The 24,057-nt window shown below is 39.4% G+C and overlaps 2 protein-coding genes across 2 annotated transcripts in view; one reads left to right on the plus strand and one right to left on the minus strand.

Annotated features, from left to right (window-relative positions):
• PRRG1 (proline rich and Gla domain 1) overlaps nt 1–24,057 on the minus strand; it is a 189,258-nt gene that overhangs the window by 109,396 nt on the left and 55,805 nt on the right. Inside the window, exon 2 of the mRNA XM_037512544.2 lies at nt 5,236–5,387. The gene's annotated coding sequence lies outside the window, so the exon portion shown is untranslated. The remainder of the gene's footprint in view (nt 1–5,235; nt 5,388–24,057) is intronic.
• Nucleotides 11,994–13,016, plus strand: LOC119246235 (coiled-coil domain-containing protein 25-like). Its single transcript, XM_037512542.2, is given in 2 exon segments — nt 11,994–12,157; nt 12,160–13,016. Coding segments are annotated over 2 exon segments (624 nt in total). The 5' UTR covers nt 11,994–12,021; the 3' UTR covers nt 12,648–13,016.

Below are 24,057 nucleotides of genomic sequence, written 5' to 3' on the forward strand. Positions count from 1 at the left end.
AAAACACCAGATAAAGAACATGAATGTGTGAACTTGAGTGAGAACCATTCATGGAGAGAAAGTACACGTGTAACAGAAGAACTGTACCTCAGGAGAACCACGTAGTTTGAGGGAAAAAAATGAAGAGACAATTTCTAAATGAAAACAAAGGACAGGGTGAGATGCTGTTTTCTGAGGACAAAGGTTCTAGATAGCCCAAAAAGAAATGTTTACAAAGGTAACAACTGTGCTTAAGGAATACAGCCTGGGCATGATATTTGATCTCCACCCCCCCACGTTCAAGTATTAGCCAGTTTTTTTTTTCTAATCTCTATTGGTTTTCTGTGGCTTCTATAAAAAAATGACCACAAATTTAGTGATTTTAAAACAACACAAATTTATTACAGCTCTGGAGTTCAGAAGTCTGAAAAGGGTCACACTGGGTTAGAATCAAGGCATCAGCAGAGCTGAGTACCTTTACAGAGGCTTTAAGGAGAACCCCTTTTCTTTTCCACACTCTATAGAGCACCCACATTCCTTGCTTCATGGTTCCTTCCATCCTCAAAGCCAGCAGTGCCATTACTCTGATACTTCTGCCTACTCCTTTGCACATTGAAGAACCCTTGTGATGATATTGTGCCCAACCAACAAATCTCTAAAATGATCTCCTTATTTTGAGATTTGCTGATTAATAATTTTAATTCCATTTGTAGCTTGAATTCCTTTTTTCCACTGTAGTCAGTGAAAAATTATCAGGCTTTTCCACCCTCCCGTCATTAGCATTAATGACGGATCCCTGCGGTCCTCCATGCATGCCTGATGGTGGGCACCTGGAGTAGGTGTGGGCATGCATAGGTGGGCGCACCTGGGCTGAGAGATTGGGCTTATAAGGTGGTGTCAGGGGGACGCCAGCATGAACCAGAGAACGAGAGAGAACTAGAACGAGAAGAACAAGAACAAGAATGGAACTGAAGAGAGCAGAACCAGCAGAGCAACAAAGGAGAAGCAGAGACCATGAAAGAATGCCAGAGAGCCCAGGAAGAGTGAAAATTTGCTGGAGGCTGGGGGCCTCCCGGGGGTTAGGGGGCCTGCCAGCCTCCTGTCTCCCCCCCGACCCCCCGCCTGCCGTGTGACTAGTAAAATCTCAGAAAAAGCCTGAAAAAAGCCAAAGGACTCTCCTTTACCCGTCTGCCCCGATCACAGAGATCCTACTCTGTGCCTTCCTGCCCCTACAGCCACTAAAGGATAGGCCTCCCTGAGAAGTTCAGAACAGGCCTTCCCAAGATGTGTCACTTTAGCATGTGGATTATTTTGAGCTAATGTCAATAGAGGCCCTGGTGTCTCACAAGAAACTCTGGCCATTCCCTAACTACCTACAAAAATGAAAATTGGGGATATTATCCAGAATCAGGGTTTTTCTCAGAAATAACCTCTATAGCTACATAAGCTGTCTATAAGGCAAGGCCAACATCTCATTATAGACTATCTGGTCTTTGTCATAAGAGTCACTCTCTTTGGGCCTCCCTGGGGCGCAAGGGGTTAAGCACCACACTATGAAGCGATCAGAAGCCTCTGCAGCACGAGTTCAATTCCCGGACCGGCCGACCAGGGAGCAACCCACATGGTGAGGCAGACCTCTCCTGTCTCGCCTGCTGCTCCCCTTAGCAGTGTGTTTCAGTCAGTCTGCCTGTTCTGTTCCCCACTCTGTCTCTGGTGGATCCTCTCACCCCTCACATCTCTGGCCTGCACCCCAGCTCTTGTATGCTGTAGGGTAAGGAAAAATGTCAGGCTTTTCTGCCCTCCCGCCATCAGGATAGATGATGGATCCTTGCGGTCCTGAATACATGCCTGATGGCAGGCACCTGGAATAGGGTGTGGGCATAGGTAGGTGGGATTCACCTGGGCTGAGACTGGGCTTTTAGGGGTGGTGTCGCGGAGATGCCAGGAGAAGCCGAGAGAGAGAGAGAGAGAGAGAGAGAGAGAGAGAGAGAGAGAGAGAGAGAGAGAGAGAGAGAAGGCCGGAGAGCCCAGATAGAGTGAAGACTTGAAGACTTGCTGGGGGTTGGGAGGCCTGCCAGCCTCCCGGCCCCCCGGTACCCCTGCCTGCCATATGTCTGGTGAACCCCAATAAAAGACCTGCAAAAGCCACTAAGAACTCTGACTCCTCCTTTACTCGGTCTGCTGGATCATAGAAAACCTGCTCAGTGTCCGCTCCTTCTCTTACATATGCATAAATCTTTTTTAAAGTCACTCTCCTTGTCGCCTGTGTGTGTCCCCCCTCCTTCCTCCATAAAGTCTCAAGCCCCTATCGCATTCTTTAGCTCCTGATGCATACTCTCACGTCCCCCACTAAAATCAGAATCTTTGTTTCTGTGTCGATTCTCCATATGTATGTAATTAAATGTGTTACTTTTTCTCCTACTAACCTGTCTTATATTAATTTGATTTCTCCATCAGCCCAAGGAGAGGTCAGAAGGGTTGGGGGGTGATATGGGAGAAGGGGGAATATCCTCTCCTCTCTGACACTGTGTAACATAAGGTTTCCACAGGCTCTTGGTAGTAACACATGGACATTTTTTGTAGGACCATTATCATCCCAACCACAGTCGTTATTTTCAGAAAAACAGCAGAGCCTAGGTGTAGGGTAAACGAAATTATTAGGCTTTTTCTGTTCCCTCCCACCCCTAGCATGGTTGCCCGGGATGAGGGGCCCAAGCTCGGGGCACACACGCCTGTGATTGTGGACACCTGGGCCCAGGGAGCATGGAGCATGCGCGTGTGTTAATGCTCACACACCTGTGCCTAGAAGTGATGACTAAAAGGGCTGCATCACTCTGAGGCAAGACCACAAGGCCACAGAAAGAGAAAGACCAGAGAAAGAACGCAAAGATTGCATTCCTCCCTGCCCAGCCCAGCCCTGCCCCTGCCTAAGCCTGCCTCCTTGCAGGCCAGCCTCCCTGCCTGGGCTGCCTATGTACCTGGTTCCCTGAGAGGGTATTAAAGTCCTGTAAAAATGCATCGAGGGCTCCAGGACTCTCTATCCATCTGCCGGAATCGACGGTGAACCTGCCCTGTGCATGCACCAGACTAGGCATTTTGTCTGCAAGTGTCCCAACCTGAGACACTTATAAAAAATACTGATGTCTGGATACCACCCCCAGATAGTATGATTTAATTGGCCTGGAATCCACTGGCCCCCTAAATACAGACACACAAACACATTTGATTGGATGTCCATGGGGCATCTCACCCTTGCTGGGTCAATCAGAACCTCCCCAGGGATGAAGAATGGGGATGGGGACATGGTAACACTGAGTTTCTGGAGCTATAACATCAGTTTATCAGCTATGGCATCAGGAGAAATAGAAAAACATAAGTCTGGAGGGAATGGAAGACAGGGGAGAGTTAAAGAGAAAAGAAGTAAACAAAGTGGACCCAAACCCAGATCCTCAATGTTTGTCTGCCTCCTGGGTAAGTAGCATTCGTACCCTTGGCTTCTTATGGGATACCACTGAATTCTCATAAGAAGGTCTCTTATTTTTTTAAAGATTGATTTATTTATGCATACAAGAGCTGGGACACAGGCCAGAGATGTGGGGAGCGAGAGGATTCACCAGAGACAGAGTGAGAAACCGAACAGGCAGACTGTCTGAAGTACACTGCTGAGGGGAGCAGCGGGCGAGTCAGGAGAGGTCTGCTGCACCATGTGGGCTGCTCCCTGGCAGGCCAGGGATTGAGCTTGTGCTGCGGAGGCTGCAGATAGCTTCATAGGTTGTGTCTTAACCCCTTGCACCACCAGGGAGTCCCAGGTCTCTTATTTTAATGAAGGTACCTCAAATTGGTCTCCTTGCACAGCCCCCAAATATTCTAATTAATACATGTTGTGAGTTTAATTTCCCCCTAATCTTTTTCATGAGATGTCTCTTGTTTAAGACTGCAAGTTTAAGAAACAAACTGACAGAGTATTTCAGATCTGTCACTAGCACCCCATATCCTGATTATCCCATATTCTTCCACCCCTCTATCCTAATAGTTACTCACAGACCCAGGAGTCTTAAAAGTTACCTCAGCCTAATCCCCATTCAACAATCTGGTCTCCTTAAGTCATACCAACTGGGAATAGATTTAATTCTCTGTTTGACTGATGTCAAGTAAATATTAATGACTTGTAAAATATCTCTAGCCCTTAGCCAATTCCTAATATTTAAATTGATAGGTAAAACTGACTAATGGATCATTCCTGTTCAATTTATAAGAAAGAAAACTCAATGTTTCTTCCGTTCTGTCTTTCCTCCTGCAATTCCTTTCCTTGTTAATAAAACCATCATACATCCACATCACACACATTAGAAATGGTAAAGTTACCTATGATCCCTTCTTTTTGATCCTCGGTCGTCTATATCAGTCCACCTCCTACGTGTCTCACATTAATTAAGTGAGTCATCATTAATCACCTGACTTAGAACATGGTCACCCAACTACTTTCCCTGTCTTTAGTTTCACTGACATCCAAATCCATCTTTCTCAATTCTGCCAGATATCTTTATAAACACAAATGATCAAGCCACTGTGCAGCTTAAAAACATTTAATGATGTTCATCACTGTAAATAAACTCCATAGCACAATCAAATTTTCTAATTATCTGGCTATAGCACAGCTTTCCAAATTCATACCTCTATCCATCATAAACACCCTAAGCTGTATTTGACTTGAGTTTCATGCTGCTGGGAACGTCTATTCTCTCTGTGTGACAGACACAGTTTAAAAGACCTATCTTAAAAGACACCTGCTATAGAAGATCTTCCCGGTGCCACCCCATGTAAAGTAAATAAGTTATTGTTACTCCCCTTGCTATCCTAGTATATGGACCTCCCTTATACGTAATGCTTATGCCTTAATGCATTTACACCTGAAACAACTTCTTCCCTGAGAGCTCTGTGAGGAAAGCAGAGAGTATCTCAAGCATTAATCACTAAGCGGGACACACACAGGTTGGAAAAATTCCCTTGGGCAAAAAGAAGGAACAAAGAGAAGGAAGACAGATATTCCATGCTGTCTTCTGCTCATGATTTGCCCAATATTTGTTAACAATGTTAGCAATCATTTGTGTTGTTAACAATGTTAACAATCAGTGTTGATTGTTAACAGTGTTAACAATCATTTCACTTAGTCATTCTCCAACTACCAATCCAATATTTTATGCCCAACACCTGGCTTAAACCCTCATTTTCCAGAAAGAGTAGAGAGGTACATACCTTAATGGAGCCCCTGCTCTGATGACTCCTCTTTTTTAGGACTTTTCATCATTTATGTGCTTAATCCATACTGGTCATCCGATCTTATACTTTCCTTACTTTGTTGTATTGTTCCATGTGTTTACATGTTTAACTTCCATGTGGCTGGCAAACTACAAGAAAGCAGAGTTTAATTTTTTATTTCTTTTGTACTAAGAATCTTGATAAACATACAAGTAGCATGTAAACCAAATGATGGGCCATAAAACCAGGCTCAATACATTTAATATATGTGCTGCCGAAGCAAACACAGGCTCAATACATTTAAGAGGATTAAAATCACACACAGCATGTGCCCTAGCTACAAAGAAATAAAATTAGAAGTGTCAATATATCTTGAAAAAACTCCCTATTTTTGAAAATTAAATAATATAAAAACCAGTTGCTTTATTTATTAGCACACAATTAGAAAATAGGATTTAAAGCAATTTGATTTTCATTAATATCAGAAATAATAAAATGGTTAGGAATAAATTTAATGAAGGATGCATTAAATTAAATTTTATGTTATTTGTCTTTCTCCATCTGATTTATTTCACTTAACATAATACTCTCTAGGTCTATTCATGTTGAAAGGTGTATTTTTAAAAATCCTTTGTCACATTCAAGAAATGCAAGGTGATTCTTCGTTCATTACAACTGGATAGCACAGAATCTCTTGGAATATACTTGGCAATACTGGTACAACACCCATCCTCAAAGAACTTGAAAACTAGAAGAGAATGCTGACTTTTACTCTAACATATGCTTGAAATAATAAAAATATTACTTCAATACATATATAAAAATCCTTTACGATAATTTGTAATTTATTGAACACTAATAACTCAAGAATTTGGTCAAATATATTCAAGAAAAATATAAAAGTTTTAAATTATGAACTTTTAAATCATGTAAAGTATACACACAGCAGTTGGGTTACACAGCTCTGATCTTCTAGAAAGAAATCTGTTGTTCAGCTACAGGTAGACTTAGCTGGCAGCTATAGCTCTATCACCTTCAAGATGATTCTTCACTTTTAAGGGGGAAGTCAATTCATGTTCCCCAGGCAACTCCCACCAAGTAACTGCACATGGTGGGCACTGGTGCCAGGTCATTCCTACCCCCAGCAGGACTCCTCTAAGGAGCAAATCTTTGCTCTGGAGCTCCCTCTTGGGTTGGCTGAGATTTTAGCAGATCTACAGTTTGGTCCCAGGTTTTCCCTGACCTGTCTTCTTTCCAGCCTGCCTCTCAAAAGCGTCAACCAGCATCTTAGGTTCAAGGTTTACTCTGTGCAATCCTACTTTCTCCCCATTTTCCTTACACAGATGTTATTTCTCTGCTCTTCTCCAAACGCTTTTATAATCCTGATGATCTCAAAGTCAACTTTCCTGGAGGGTCCAAACATAGTTCTCAATAGCTGTGGAAGGATACTCAATATTAATACAGTATTGGTAATATTGGAATAAAAACTAATGTCCAGAAATGTAAATTGTAATTTTGTATATTCTTTTATTTCCAAGGCTAATTTATGATTTAACAGAATGGCTATCACAAAAGCTATTCACATCCTGTACCTTCATATAAAAAAATAAAATCTGTGACGAGATATTTGATTGACTAAGGTGTGGTCAATTGGGACTTTACCTTAGCCTTCCAATATTTCTTTAGAGGCTGAAAAATTGTAAATAATAAATAATAACTCTTAAAAATAGCCTCCTTTCCTGCATGCATTCCTTCCTGCCAGTCTACCCTCCCCATCAAATGAACAAGGAAACCACAACCGATATTCATTGAGCAATTGCATGACAAACACAGTGCCATTTACATGTGTTATTCCAGGTAACCATCACTTCTACCCACAATAGTTTGGTTCTGTTTTGCAAATGACGAATCCAAAGCTAAGAAACACTAAGTACTGTGCCCAAGTCCATGGCTGGTAAGGGTCAGGGCCTGCATTAGAACCCAGAAAGTGTCTAGTCCCAGCTCGCTTATCTCTGAGATGTTAATTGTCTTCATTTTAATAATGTAGTGGAGCTGGGACTAGAATCCAGGTTTTCTGGCACCTCACTTTATGCTCTTGACTCTAAACTATGAGTTTCCTTTTAATGCTAAACATTATTGCTCTTAATCTAAGATGTTTGGCTGAAACCTGGATTCCTTTAGTGAAAAAAAAATCCAGCTCTCAGAAAAATAAAGAGGCAACATTTAGTAATTTCCCATTTAGTAATTTCCCATTCAGACTCTATTGAGTCTGAATTTCTGTTGGCCATTTTGTCTTCAGCTCTAATATAACTTTAGTTTCATCACAATTTGAGTAGATTTTCCTAAACCTATTATAGTTGGGGAAAGAAGGGTCAAATCCCAAATAACATTGGACATTTGTTTCCTATTAATCTTCCCTTCTGATCAACAGCTGCGGACTCTGGGTATTTTACCCCCAGTATGATCCAAAAAGTGGCAAAAGTTTTGTCCCTAAATAACCACAATTTTCCAACATAAAACATTGGAGAAAAGCCTAATAATGACTACAATGTTGAGATGATTCTATCTGAGACAGCGTAGGATTCCACTACCCTCTTCACTTCATCCCGATGTTTGACTAGAAGTAGTTAAGTTTTTATGATCCAGAACAAGGAAATAGATAGTGATTAATTTCCCTCATTTCTGGTTGGACGGCTCCTTTCAGTGACTCAGGGTAATATGATAAGCTAGGCTCAGGGTAGTTTAAACACCATCTACTTCAATATGATTCTGATGGTGAGATAACAAGAGAAATGCAACAACACTGAAATGTTTGAAAGCAGATGCAAAGGGAATCCTCTTGTGCCAGCTACAGAAGGCAATCTCAGCTTGACAGGACCTTTGCCCTTATTTTAAAGATGAATGGTGCATGGAGACAAAAGAGCAGAGTTAGAGTGGTACCAGAACGTCATATGCCACAGGCAGATTGTTTTAGACTCTTAATCTTTTTTTTTTTTTAAGATTTATTTATTTATTTAATACAAGAACTGTGGTACAGGCCAGATGCACGGGAGGGTGAGAGGATTCACCAGAGAGCAGGGAACAGAACAGGCAGACTGACGAAATACATTGCTGAGGGGAGCAGCGGGCGTGACAGGAGAGGTCTGTCGCGCCATGTGGGACCCTCGCCTGCCAGCCAGGATCCAACCTGCACTGCAGAGGCTGCAGACAGTTTCACAGGGCAGCACTCAACCGCCTGCGCCACCAGGGGAGGCCCTTTAGACTCTTAATCTTAAAAAAAAAGTATGCGAAGACCGGATTGATGTAGTAATATTTACATGGCATGGGAACTTCGAATTTTCATAGGATTTGGATCTTATATGTGAGCTAATAAGTGAATAATTATTAGAAAAATTAACCAACTTATAGAAGAATCCCCTATCAGAAGCAATTAAAGTTGGAATGGATTAATTGGCAATGTTAGCTAAAGGGGAGAACTGGACAGTTTATTTTAACATTAAACTATATGTACATTTATCAGTTCTTTGACATAAAGTCCAGAACCTTTCTTTGAGTGTGGTGCCACCAATATAGTCATTCATTGTTGAATAGATCACAAACATAGTAGCTGTTGTAGGGTTAATAATAATAGTTGAGGACCTACTCTGAGTCAGCCACTTTTAATCCTTCTAGTATCTCTTTGTGGTAGCACTTATCCTCATTTTACGTCTGAAGTTAAGTAACTTGCCTAAGATTACATAGTCAGTAAATGGTACACATAAGATGAAAACAGATTGTCTGGCTCTTAATTTACAATCTTAACCTGCATAACAACACCTTCAATTTTCATTTCTGGGTGTCCTAAGAGAAGAATTTTTAAGAAACTAAAGACATTTATGAAGCAATCTAAGAATCCTTCCAGACTTTGCACACATACCTTAGCAGTAACTTTTTATTGGCTAATCATTTGCATTAAATCTTTCCAAAGCATTTCCATAGAAACAACAGGTTTCTTTTCCAATTTAAATTTCATTAGCCTATGAAATATTTAGCCAAATTATGATATTGAAACTGAACACATAGAATTACACTATCTGATCAATTCACAAACATATACTTGAAATAAATTAGTTTGGAAACAAACACAACTGTTCTCAGAGCAGACAGTAACTGGTGGGATTAGAAGTAGTCATGATTATGACTGCCCAAGAGTACTCAGTGTGCTGTGAACACCACTTAGTATTGTTATTGTTGAAATGGACATTACCAATTAATCCATAACTCCTGCAGGAAGAGATAAGTCAAGAGTGTCTGCCATATTTAAATTTACTCTGTGTCTTACTGTAATCACAAGTGGCATAGGGATACCACATATCATAACAGTATCTTCATATGATTCCTGAGGAATGTGTTGTTTTCATTAAGTCAACATGTCAGATAATTGATTTCATATATATGTTAAGAGTTCTTAAATATGGATATTAGCTTGTATAAATACAACATATGCACACAGCCTTTAAATATATGTATATATGAATGTCAATATGGCCATTTTACACATACAGTCCTTTTCTTCAGCTTTCAGACCTATTCAAATTGATTTGCTGTATTAGTTTCCTATATTGCTGTAACAAATTACCACACATTTAGTGACTTCAAACATGTATTTGTTCTCTTGCAGTGTTGGAGGTCACCATTGCCAAAAATCTAAAAATGTCCAAATTAAAACTGAAAGTAGTGTTGGTTTCTTCCCGGAGGCTTCAGGGCAGAATTTACGTCCTTGCCTTTTCCAACCTTTGGGAGTCACCTCCTAAAGGTATTCTTTGGTTAATGGACTTCCTCACATGTCTCCAGCCTCTTGCCAAATGGAAGTCACATTTCCTCTTCTGTTGCCAAGTCTTCTTCCTCCCTCTTACAAGAACCCATGTGATTACATTTAAGGCCCACTTAAATAATGCAGTATAAACAGGGCCCCCATCTGAAGATCATGAGCTTAATCACATCTGCAAAGACATTTTCACCATGTTAAGTAATATATTCACAGCTACCAGGGATTAGGAAATGGCTATCTTTGGAGGTTACTCTTCAGACTACCAAGGTTGGCTTAATTAGGAGCTGAAGAACTAATTTCCAAAAGTAAACCAAAAAACTAATCAGGTCAATGATCTAAAAAGGTACACCTAGAATGCCTAAACTGTAAGAAATTAAACAGCAATTTAACTTTAAAAGCAATTTAAGAACTTTGGTAATGGAGATTTCACATTGAATTTGGGAACTGGTAGCATACATGGCTCATTTCTTTTGAAAAACAAAATCTATTCAAAACATAAGGAAAAAACCTCCCTCCACCTGTCTTCTCTCTTTCCCTCCTTTGTGCTTCTATTCTTTTCAGTCTTCTCTTCCTTCTCTCAATAATGCTCCTCTACATATTATTCAATAATTCAATGTAAGTTCTTGAGCTTCAGTCACTTCTCAATCAATCGTGAACTAATAATAAACACAATCCCAGCTTGAATACATTTTCTGTTATCAACCCTAAATGGAAGGGCAGTACATACTTGCAAAAAGATGATGCTGGGGCCTCCCTGGTGGAGCAAGGGGTTAAGCACAGCTCAATGAAGCAATCCACAGCCTCTGCAGCACGAGTTCGATCCCCTGCCAGGGAGCTACCCACATAGTGCAGCAGACCTCTGCTGACTCGCCTACTGCTCCCCTCAGCAGTGTGTTTTGTCAGTCTGCCTGTTCTATTCTCCACTCTGTGTCTGGTGAATCCTCTCACCCTCCACCCCCGCATCTCTGGCCTGTATCCCAGCTCTTGTACGCATAAATAAATAAATCTTTTAAAAAAAGATGATGCTAACCTCACATATAAAATATGTAAGCCAAATAAATGTAAACAGAATAATTTATTTTTTCCATTAAGTTAGATTAATTAGTTTTACCTCACACTGTTTATTTCCATCGGGAAGAACACTCTGAAGAACTTTGGCTACTCTGAATTCCCACAGGGCCCCTAATGTTATTAAATGTCTTTGGGGTGACATCAGATTTTCTACATCTGGGGTCTTATGAGTTACCTCTAGCTTTTTCTAGAGAGGAACTAGTTCTAGGGTTTTTTTTTCTTGATCTGAGAGATTTTGCTTGTGGTTTATTGCCTCCTTTTCTTTCCTTTTAAAAACATTAAAACTTTTGCTGTACAAAAGCTCTTTAATTTGATGTAGTTCCAGCTGTTTATCCTTGCCTTCACTATCACTGCTTTGGTGATGTGTCTATAAAGATGTTTTTGAGGTGCATGTCATGTAGTGTTTTACCTATATTTCCTTCTATATATTTTATGGTTTCTAGTGCTTTATGTCTAGTGCTTTAATCTGTCTTGAATTGGTTTTTGTGCATGGTTTGAGGTAGTAGTCAAGCTTCATTCTTTTGCATGTAGCGACCCAGTTTTCCCAATACCATTTACTGAACAAACTTTCTTTGCTCCAACCCCACCAACTGGGAGAAATTTTTGCACACAACACTAATGATAAAGGACTGATCACAAAAATCTATAAAGAGCTGATGAGACTCAACAAAAACAAAGAAAATAATCCGGTCAAAAAATGGGCAGAAGAGCTAAAAAGAAACTTCTCCAAAGAGGAAATGCAAATGGCCAACAGGCATATGAAAAAATGTTCAACATCACTTGTAATCAGGGAAATGCAAATCAAAACTACAATGAGAGGCCCAGGCCCATGTTGGCCTCCGTGCGTGTGGAGTCCGGAGCCTGGGTGTGTGGAGCAGCCGCCGCTCGCCGCCGCGGGGATCATGGTGTTCTACTTCACCAGCAGCAGCGTTAATTCATCTGCTTACACTATTTACATGGGAAAGGATAAATATGAAAATGAAGATCTAATAAAGCATGGCTGGCCGGAGGATATCTGGTTTCATGTGGACAAACTCTCCTCGCTCATGTATACCTACGATTGCATAAGGGAGAGAAGATAGAGGACATTCCCAAGGACGTGCTGATGGACTGTGCCCACCTTGTGAAGGCCAATAGCATTCAAGGCTGCAAGATGAACAACATCACTGTGGTCTATACGTCGTGGGCCAACCTGAAGAAAACAGCCAACATGGATGTGGGGCAGATAGGCTTTCACAGGCAGAAGGACGTGAAAATGGTGACCGTGGAGAAGAAAGTGAATGAGATCCTGAACCGGTTAGAAAAGACCAAGACAGAGCGGTTCCCGGACCTAGCTGCGGAGAAGGAGTGCAGGGACCAGGAAGAGCAGAACGAGAAGAAAGCCCAGATTCAGGAAATGAAAAGGAGAGAAAAGGAGGAGATGAAGAAGAAGAGGGAGATGGACGAGCTCAGGAGCTATTCGTCATTAATGAAAGTTGAGAATATGTCTTCAAATCAGGATGGCAATGATTCAGACGAATTCATGTGAGTAGAGAAAAGGACCTTTGACAGATGTGAATTTAAGGACAGTTGCTGATATTTTGATTACACCTGTGGTCTGAGTCATAAACAACTGAAACTACCTTCCTTCAACACAAATATTAATCAGTTTTGGAATTTAAAAAATTGTTCCCCTTTTTTGCTGACAGAAAAGGATCAAAATATATGTATATATGTAATATTGTTGGACTTGAAGACAGCATTTAACTTTAAGAAAGTGAAAATATTTTTGCCAGAACATGTCTTGGTACCTCCTGGAAGTTGGCTGCCCTTGTTCTTGGAAAAGACTTTAGAACGAACCAGCTCTTTAGAGTATTTCTATTACTGTGGTTTGCCCCTGAAAATAGATGTCTTAAAAAGTGAAAAAAAAAAAAAAAAAAACCTACAATGAGATACCATCTTACACCAGTTAGAATGGCACATATTAAGAAAACTTAGCAACAACAAATGTTGGCGAGGATGTGGAGCAAAAGGAACTCTCCTGCACTGTTGGTGGGAGTGCAAACTGGTCCAACCACTATGGAGAGCTGTGTGGAGATTTCTGGACCTACTAAACATAGAGCTTCCATATGATCCAGCAATTCCACTCCTAGGTCTTTACCCAAAGGACACAGAAACATCCATTCCAAAGAACACCTGCACCCCTATGTTTATAGCAGCACTATTTACAATAGCTAAGCTTTGGAAACAGCCCAAATGCCCAAAAATAGATGACTGGATCAAGAAGATGTGGTACATATACACCATGGAATATTACTCAGCATTCAAAAAAGATAAACACATGCAATTTGCAGCAACATGGATGGAGCTGGAAGGGATCACACTCAGCAAAATAAGGCAGAAAGAAAAAGAAAAATACCGGATGGTCTCACTCATAGCAGGAATTTAGAAAACCTAAATAAGGGACCAAGAAAAAGACCAATTATAATAAAGAAAAAAATCAAAATCAACAAGTAAGGGGGGGGGGAGGAGAAGAGGGATCAGGGCCAAAGTAAGGGGGGTGGAAATTGTATGGGGAATATAACCAAAATGAAAATGCGTACATGTGGGAAAATGAACAATGATGAAAGAATTATATAAAATAAAATATATAAAAAATAAATAAATAAAAAATCAAAACATTAAAACTTGATAATAGCTTTACTCCTTTTAAATCACTTAGTTGCTTTATGCATTTATAACATCAAAATCTTAAATCTTCCATTCTCCATTTCTCTAGATCACCTTCTCAGCTAACCTCACGATTTTGAGTAAATTTACTCTCTATCCATTTATAAACATCAGCAAGTTTTCAATGAAAAAACCCCTCAAAGTTGTCAACAGTGAATGAATTAGGGGCCTATGACCTTTTTTTTCCTTTTCTTTGACTTTTAGAGGACATTTTCCATACTTAATATTGTATAAACTCCATAATAGAAAATACTATATACTATAGTAAAATCACAATATTTTTTTGCTAAAATTATGTAGTGTGACAGAGATGTTGGTTCTTTCAGAAAATAGTTTTTGATAATTTCTGTACAACAATACTGTATTATGTATAGAAGTCTCCATCTACTCCTTTATCTTTTAGTTTCTCTCTCTACTTCATATGTGTATGAAAGGAACTAGAAAAGTAAAACTTGATAACATTGAGGAAAAAGTTTAATGTTAGTTAGAATAATACAAGGAAACCCACCAAACAAGCCTTGAAATCTCAGCTAAGCTATCCTAAGTTAAATAAAAAATTAAAGCCCAGTGATAACAACAAAACAATCCATGTGTAATAAGTCCAATGCAGGGTCTACACCTTTTAGGGAAGAATCAGTAATCAGTGGAGACCTTTTCATGTTTGGTTTCTGAATGGATTAAATGCAGTCCTCTCTTATGTTAGGGCACAGTGCCAAGAGAGTAAGGACAAAGTCCCACTCACCAACCTCCCTGGCAGGTTTCCAGAACTCCTACCCTCCATGCAGGCTATAGATTATCTTCTTAAATATAAAAACTACAAACACTACCTGCTATTGTTCAGCAATCAAATACACTTTCTGTTATTGTTCAACAATCATACATTCTATATTGCCATTGTAATACAGACCAAGTTACTAAGACTACCGAGAAGAGGGAGCAGAATTGACATCTAAAACACAAGATCCCCTCCAAAAAAATATTCTTGTGTCTATAAACAAAGATATTATTCTTCATTGGAAGTGGCCTCTATCCCTTTGAGTCAATTGCATACTTTTCTGAAGTAATCTTGGTCGGATAAATATACTTGTAATATGCAAAAATTAGCAAAGTGGAAAGAATGTAATATCTATGTCCTATTAAGAAAAGAAATGCGTAGGGCAAGAACCATCTTTTTTCCCTAATAGCCTGGATTAAAAGGAAATGCAGCACACACAATACTGTGTGTTCACCATGCTATTTTTTTTCCTGGAAAGACAACATTCCCAATCTCCCTAGCAGATGGACTGGGACCATTTCACTAAGTTCCAGCCAGTGCATATACATAGAAGTGGCATGTCATTTCCAGGTTTGGGTATAAAAAGCTTCTGTACAAGAAATGCTGTGGCTCTCTCTTTCCCTATAGTAAAGATTATGCAAACCACCTGTTGACGTGGCAACATCACAAGATGTTGAAAACCCTGATTCCTGAGTCACCAAATGGAGGAAGCCCCCTCTAACCCATATCAGACTTTAGAGGGACTGACATTCAATGTCTTTGCAACAATTTGGAATCAAGGTCACACTCCTTGCATTTACTTCCTACTTTTCATCTTCTGTAATGACAATTATTCTTCCTTCAAATACCATTATATTAATTTCCAAGTAATTACCTTTCTTCTTATTTCTTATTTTTAATTTATAATCATTTGAAAAGTTATATTTTTCCGTATTAAATATCTCCTGGAAAAGCTATACTTTACATCTCAATTGATTATTTCTAGTATAATGTCCCACTAACAAAAATACCATAGAAATCTCTACAGTCACAAAGTTTATTTTACAGTTATAATATTTGAAATCATATATCACTATAAAGCTTTGCTGTTTGTACAGCTCAGTAGCGCTACGAGATCCAACTCTGCCACAGGAAATAATTAGAAATTCTGGAAAGAATGATACAAATGACTGGAAGACATAGGAAAATAAACAAAAGCATGTAGATCCTGGAGGATATTTAAAACTTGGAAGAAGGAGCAGAGTACAGTGCCAGTTTCTATGTTTTAAACTGGGAACAGAAAAAAAGCTAACTCTACATGTAGCAGCTAAAACTTGATGGAAAATCTGCAATATTTCTGGCCTGAAGAACCAGAGGAAAAAGTCTAGGATGACCACAGCCACTGGAAAATATGAGGCTGACACGAGGAAGGAGACGGCAGGGGTACACATTAATTTCTATCAATTTTTGCTCAGTTCTGTGGCCCTCCCATTAACCACACACATGCTAGGATAGGCTCAAATTAACACAGCTAAATCTAAAAGAACTAAACTTTGAGATGATGCCATTCTGGAGATTCACACTATGCAGTTTGAAACCAACCAAATGATGTACCTGATTTAAAAACAAACACAAAATATCCAGGGTGAACTCTAAAATTACACAACAAAACAGGAAAATGTGACCCAATTTTAGGAGAAAAGATAATCGTCAGAGATCAACTCTAATGATCTCATTGTTTATTAGTCAAGGATATTAAAGGGGCTATGTTTTGAAGAGAGATCTGCATCTCCATCTTCCTTACAGTATTATTCACAACGTTGGAAACAAACTAAGTGCTCAACGTCAGATGATTGGATAAAGAAAATCTGTTTACCTACACGATAGAATACTACTCAGTTATAAAAAACAAACAAAAAAATATGAAATCCTGCCATTCACAACATAGATGAACCTAAAGGTTTCACTTTAGTGAAATAAGTCAGATGGAAAAAGATAAACACTGCATGATTTTACTCATACGTGGTACATAGAGAAGCCAAACAAACAAATGAGCTAAACAAAAATAAATAAACAAACAAAAAATAAATAAACGTTAGACTATAAGACAAAATTAGTGGTTACAAAAAGGGGAAGGGGAGGTGGGTAAATCAAGTAAAAGATCAATTGTGGGCCTCCCTGGTGGTGAAAGGGGTTAAGTGGCAGCACTACGAAGCTATCTGCAGCCACTGCAGCACGAGTTCCATCAGTTCGATCCCCGGCCAGGGAGCTATATAAGGCGCAGCGGACCTGGACCTCTCCTGCCTCACCCTCTGCTCCCCTCAGCAGTGTATTTCAGTAGATCTGCCTGTTCTGCTCCCCACTCTGTCTCTGGTGAATCCTCTCACCCTCCTACACCTCGGGCCTATACACCAGCTCTTATATGCATAAATAAATGTTTTTTTTTTTTTTTTTAAAAAAGGTCAATTGTGTGATGAAGGATAGACATGGTCTTTCAGTGGTGAGCTTAACGTAGTATATACAGACATTGATTTTAATAGTGCACACCTGCAATTTATATAATGTGATGTTACTTTAATCAAACATTTTTTTTACAAAATAAAGGAGCCATTTTAATTATGCTCGGGGAGCAAATAAAAATGCCCTTAGAACTCTCCTGCACTGTTGGTGGGAGTGCAAACTGGTCCAACCACTATGGAGAGCTGTGTGGAGATTTCTGGACCTACTAAACATAGAGCTTCCATATGATCCAGCAATTCCACTCCTAGGTATTTACCCAAAGGACACAGAAACATCAATTCCAAATGGCACCTGCACCCCTATGTTTATAGCAGCACTGTTTACAATAGCTAAGTTTTGTAACAACCCAAATGCCCAAAAATAGATGACTGGATCAAGAAGATGTGGTACATATACACCATGGACTATTTACTCAGCATTCAAAAAAGATAAGCACATGCAATTTGCAGCAACATGGATGGCGCTGGAAGGGATCATGCTCAGCGAAATAAGCCAGAAAGAAAAAGAAAAATACCGGATGGTCTCTAGAAAACTTAAATAAGGGACCAGGAAAAAGAATAACTATAAGAAAGAAAATATCAAAATCAACAAAAAACTATGAACCAGAGACACTCTATGGGGGGGTGGGGGCAGGGAAAGGAGGGATTGGGGTCAAAATAAGGGGCTTGTAATTGTATGGGGAATATAAAAAATAAAATTTAAATAAAATGTGAAAAAAAATGCCCTTACAACGAATATAAAGATAGGGGATCACAACAGTTAACTAGAAAGAATCCAGTGGAAATTCTAGAACTAAAATCATACAGAGATGCAGTTTACTTCTCAATTATGAATTATAAAGTAAAAATATTTTTTCACTAATTATAAAGTAAAAAGTAATTTTTAATAACATAGTTGCAAAAGGAGCAAAACACCCTGTAGGGTAAATGATTTTCAGGCTTTTCTGCCCTCCTGCCATTAGGATTGCCCTGCCTAATGGGACACCTGCATTTGTTGCATTGTTATAGTTATGTTGTTTACTTCTGTGGGCTATGGCAACATTATAGAGATACTCACCAGAGAAGCAGAGGCAGGAGAAAGAGGCAGAAGAGAGAGAGAAGGCCAGAGTGAAGACTTGCTAGGAGGCCTACCAGCCTCCTACCAGCCCGGCCTCTCCCCCCACCCCACTCCTTCCTGCTGTGTACCTGGTTGCTGCACTCATGCAGAAGCTCAATAAAAGCCTGAGAAAGCCACGGAGGGCTCCAAGACTCTCCTTTACCGGTCTGCTCGCATCATAGAAAACCTGCTCAGTGGCCCATCCTTGCACTACACACCCTCGTGAACCCTTACCATTTTCTCCAAATTCCTATTATGGAGTAAACATTGAATAGAATCTGAGGTGTGGGGGGAGCAACATAAGTAAGGGGTGGTGGATTTCCTTCCCTTCCCTTCCCTAAAGGACTTAAAAGTCTTGGAAGTTTGTGAAATCAAATCCCTTCGCCTTTATTATGAAGAATGTAATAAAAATATCTTTGTTACAACTGATTTATATATTCTAACCAGACTAAGAGTGCTGGAAAATAATCCTTTCTATGACAATGTTAAAATTCCTTGATAGACATTCTTTTTGTCACATCACTTCTATGTTAATGACAGGTCATTTCAAAAGGCTTAGGCAATGCCATTAGAGTAACTTCATGTTGGTGATAAAGATTTATAATCCTCAAACTATCCATCACTACCTTTCTTCTTTTAATTTTATCCTCTTGCAACTTTATCTCAAAACCCTTTTCTCCTCAAAGCCAGTCTTTTAACTTCTCTTCCATTAAATGTCACTTAGTATGCAGGGGAAAATAAAGTTAATTACAAAGTAGTAAGTGGGTGGCAAGGAGAAAGACAAGGGAGGTAGATGGTAAGGAGGCATAAATGTCACAGGAGGACACAGGAGAATCTTAGAGGAAGGAGAAAGAGTTCCCAGCCATAGCCCGAATAGATTAACTCTTAAATTATTACCCATTTTCTGGAAACAGCCTGTGAAACTACATAAAATGTGTTAAACACTGTTACAACATTGCATTTTATGCATTCTGAAAAATCGCAATGCTTTCAAAAATGAGAAAATATTTATCATGATGCTTACAGGATGTATATTGCATTTCTGTTTTCCAATATTTTATAGTACAGCAGCTCTTCATGACATATTTATTATGGAATTGGCCAGTGTTGCAGCAGCTCTTCATGGCATTTATAATGCAATTGGCCTTTTAATTCAATCTCATGTCAGGCATCTTTTAATATGAAGATTGCAATGAACACTGCTTTGTTCTTTCGCTTTCAATTCAATGCCAAACCATACTGTATGAATATTTTTCCATCCTTTGTTCACAAATATTTAACAGCCCTCCAGCACTCAAAAAGGAGAGTAAACAAAACTACATATGCTGTAGTGAAGATAATGTTATTGTCATTTCAAAAGATGACATTCACATTCATCTGTCATTATTAATACTTTGCAAGAGGTATTTTCTGACAGTGACATTAGAGTTCAGGGCTTTTTGCCTAATCCCATTAGCACCCTCTCCTCATGGTTTGATTTTCTCCACTGGGTTCCAGGCCCTTTTCATATCCCACATAAATGCTGAATTATAAGAACCAGTGTGTTTCTCCTCAAAGTCCTCATGTCATCTGATTCAAAATACTAGTAATAATTTTAAAAGTCCAAATACATTAATAATGACATTCATTAATATCACCGTCCCTCTCTATTTCTGCCCGTTTTCTCCCTATGCTGATATTTTTGAAAGTCCACAGGAGATCTTCCTATTCTCAGAACAAAGAATAATTGTGCCCTAAGGCCAAAGGCACAATGACACTTCTGCTTATTTTTCCTTAAAAGTGCACTATTGTTTCTGCTGTGTGCATTCTCTGCCTCCCTGACTCCCTTCCAGAGTTTCTAACTGTGTGAAATGTTTGTTGAGAGGTGATATAATGAAATCACAGACTGCAAATATATTTCTAGTTTTATTTATCTTGTAAGAACAGGGGCAAATGCCAAGTCTTTCCACAACTTTCTGATGAAACACAGTAACTCAGAACTGCTTTTAAATTGAAAACCTGTGGAGGTAAGATGCCTGTGGAGAGTGGCTGTGCCAAGGCCCTGCAAGACCAGCCCCTCAAGAGGAAAGTCACAAGAAGGACTCACGACCTCGGTATCAGTTGTGCACATGACAGATTTTTTATAATGATGTCATATGGACACACAACCAGATCATCGGGGAAAAGGCACAAGCCGAATCTCTAGAATCCATGTTCATAACTCTTTATGCTCTCTCTCTCCCCCAGAGCATATGAGCTTCAGAATCAAGGGTTTTGACTAGAGACTGACAACATGCATACTCATGATCAAACATATATCCAAACTCCAGATTTCCAGATGGAAAGGTGTTCAGCATAAACAACATTGTGCAAACAGGCCAGACACAGTGAGCCATGCTTCTCAGTTCTGGGAATGGTGACAAGTCCCCTCCCCACCAACTTAAGTTCCCAGATGCCAGCAAGAGTCCACACTTTCTTAGGAGAACAGTCTGAGGCATGGTATCTCAGCTCTTTTCCTCACTGTGGCTAACTAAACTAGTCTTACAAACAGAACATTCTGGAACACCAGCCGTTTACCTAAAAATAAATGCCCTTTATACTGTAGGTTATCGCTCTCAGCAAAGTTTTGTAATACCAATTTATTCTCTGGTTACAGTTATAGATTTTCCAATGTAATTTATCAGCTTTTATGAAGAGGATATAAACTAAAAACTCATAATAATAACAATTGATCTTACATTCTTCTTTCAATGGTCTCATTAACCAGCTTGTCAAGGTATTCAATTAACAGGATGTTGGGATTAATTTGAGTTCAAATGTAATCCCTCTGAGCCTATTGAAAACTAAAAGCCTATTATGACACTTCAGTTCCTCTAAGATCAACAGGTGAGTTGAAGTCACTGCAAAGCCTTTGCTGTTTATCCCTACTTTTAATAAAGAAGCCTTTGACAAAACTATCAGTTTAACTCAATTTTTTTAATATTTACTTTTCCTTCATTTTTTTAAGATTTATTTATTTATACAAGAACTGGGGTACAGGCCAGATGCGCGGGAGGGCGAGAGGATTCACCAGAGACAGAGCAGGGAGCAGAACAGGCAGATGGACTGAAAACACTGCTGAGGGGAGCAGCGGGCGAGACAAGAGAGGTCTGCCGCGCCATGTGGGTATCTCCCTGGCCAGCCAGGAATTAAACCAGCTCTGCAAAGGCTGAGGACAGCTTCATAGCACTGCACTCAACCCGCTGTGCCACCAGGGAGACCCTATTTGCTTTTCCTTTAAGAATTCAACTCCCCATCTTAAAGTACTAATTTAAGCACAATTTTTTAAAAATCTTTTAACCTAAAAATCCTACTACTTGATATATATTTAATATTTTATCATTATATTGCATTCATTTAACTAGTAGATAAATGATAAATGATCCTTTTGGGCAAGCTATACCTACACTAATCTTGTTGGGATGTATCTTTGCCTGGCCCTAAGTATCCTTTTCTTGCTTTATTTATTCAGGGATAGATTTGGATAAATTCACTTAGGTAATCAAAAAGGCCCTATTTCATTTTGTGAAGCTGGGACAGAGACTGAGCCTAGAGTGTTATTTAGGAGTACTGACTGGTGCCAAGAAGACTGGGATTTCAGTGCTCTATCTCCCAAACACTGTGTGATCCTGATAAAGTGCTTCAACTCTCCTCTACCTCCTAATGTGTAAAATAGGGGGGGAAATAATAGCTATTCCTGGGGTCTCCCTGGTGGCGCAGCGGTTGAGCGCTGGGCTGCGAAGCTGCCCGCAGCCTCTGCAGCGCCGGTTTGATCCCCGGCCACCGGTGAGAGTCCCACATGGCGCGCAGACCTCTCCTGCCGCCCGCTGCTCCCCTCAGCAGTGTACTTCGGTCCTTCTGCCTGCTCTGCTCCCCGCTCTGGCTCTGGTGAATTCTCTCACCCTCCCGTGCTTCTGACTGTACGCAGTGCTTGTATAAATAAATAAATAAATCTTTAAAAAAAGAAATAATAGCTATTTCTTTTGAGCATTGAGATGATTAAATTTTAAAAGTACACAGAACTTAGTAAATTATGATATCATTTTAATGTTATTTATTTTTTTAAAAAATTTATTTATTTATTATTTATATAAGCACTGGGTACAGTCAGAAGTCGGGAGGGTGAGAGAATTCAGCAGAGCCAGAGCGGAGAGCAGAACAGGCAGACTGACGAAGTACACTGCTGAGGGGAGCAGCGGGTGGCAGGAGAGGTCTGCGCGCCATGTGGGACCCTCAGCAGGTAACCGGGGATCGAACCAGTGCTGCAGAGGCTTCGGGCAGCTTTGCAACCCAGCGCTACCGGGGAGGCCCTTTAATGATGTTATTATTATTCCATGACTATCAATAATTCAGAGTAGAATTAAGTGTAAATATCTAATGAATTGCCATTATTATCAATGTTAACTTAAAAAAAACAGAGTCCATCCTTACAACTTAGTAAACTTAGTAGACTTTCTCAAAAATATTCCTCATAGTCAAAATACATCTTAAAAACATTATTTTGGATTAAAGCAATTTGCTAAATATATGAATACACTGAACACAGGGAAAATTATAGAAAAATATACTTCAGTAATTACATATATATGAATTTACAATAATATAAACAATTCAGGAAAAAATTTCTCCTTATCTATTGTCCTAAAATGGGAATCAGCTTGAACTTTGTATGTGGTTCTTTCTTAGACAATTGAAATGTTTGCAAATTATATCATTCTGCTTGTGATTATGTTTCCTCAAAAATATCCTTTCCAAAGTATACACTAATCATGTAAAAATTAAAGACAGAAAAAACGGAATTTATGTAATTTGCAATTTGGGTTGAGATGATTCATTTCAGCTTGATTTTTGTTTTTTATACTGCTAAATATTACATTTATTATTTCTTTTGAAGCAATAGTAACTATAAACATAGTGTTTATGATTTTCAGAATACGGTTTCAAATGCTTAATGCACCCACTAAAGTGTCTTTGAGGGAACTTTAATTCAGAATATTTAAAACTACATTTGCTAATTGTCGGGGCACTGTTTAATAAGTTTAAAAATTAAGCCCCCCAATACTGGCTCAGCAGGCAGGTTTGGGAGGCTCGAATAGATAAGGGAATGATAAAGGAAGCAGGCCATAAGACCAACCACTGTGACCAGGAATGCCAGCTCAGCTCCAGGAATGCTGAAGCAGGGCCAGGACACATTCTGTAGCAAAGGGCAGCACCCAAGACCAGACATCCCAGCAGATAACTGGGGCAAACTGGGCCCCAACTTCAAAAGCCCATGAAAGTAGAGTATGAAAGAGCCAAAAATCCTTCTTACTGCAGAGATCTCTCCCATTTCTCCCCCTACTTCCTTGCAAGGTACTTCAAAAAATTCACCTTTATTGTTCTCCACTCTGTCTCTGGAAAATTCTTTCACCCCTGCACCTCCAGCCTTCCCCTGATATTATACTGCCACATTAATGTCAAATCAAATTAAAGCCAAATTAAAAAGGAAAAATAATCAAAATAAGAATTTTTCAGAATATTTCTTTCAGTATTGGAATTAAGACTGAGTCCAAATATTCTTGACCATTACAGATTATTTTTGAATATGCACACTGTAGTTTACCATATCTGAACATAAAATTGGTATGACACAAAATATAAATTAAATGGGCTATGGGTTGTTTTAGTAAAATATTTGCCATTGGATTTTTTATTATTTATTTAAATTAATTTCTATTTATACAAGCACTGGGTACAGTCAGAAGCGCGGGAGGGTGAGAGAATTCACCAGAGCCAGAGCGGGGAGCAGAGCAGGCAGAAGGACCGAAGCACACTGCTGAGGGGAGTAGCAGGCGCGGCAGGA

This window comes from Talpa occidentalis, unplaced genomic scaffold (genome assembly GCF_014898055.3).
Source record: "Talpa occidentalis isolate TD23 unplaced genomic scaffold, MPIMG_talOcc4v2.1 talOcc4.15, whole genome shotgun sequence".
Taxonomy (NCBI): Eukaryota; Metazoa; Chordata; class Mammalia; order Eulipotyphla; family Talpidae; genus Talpa; species Talpa occidentalis.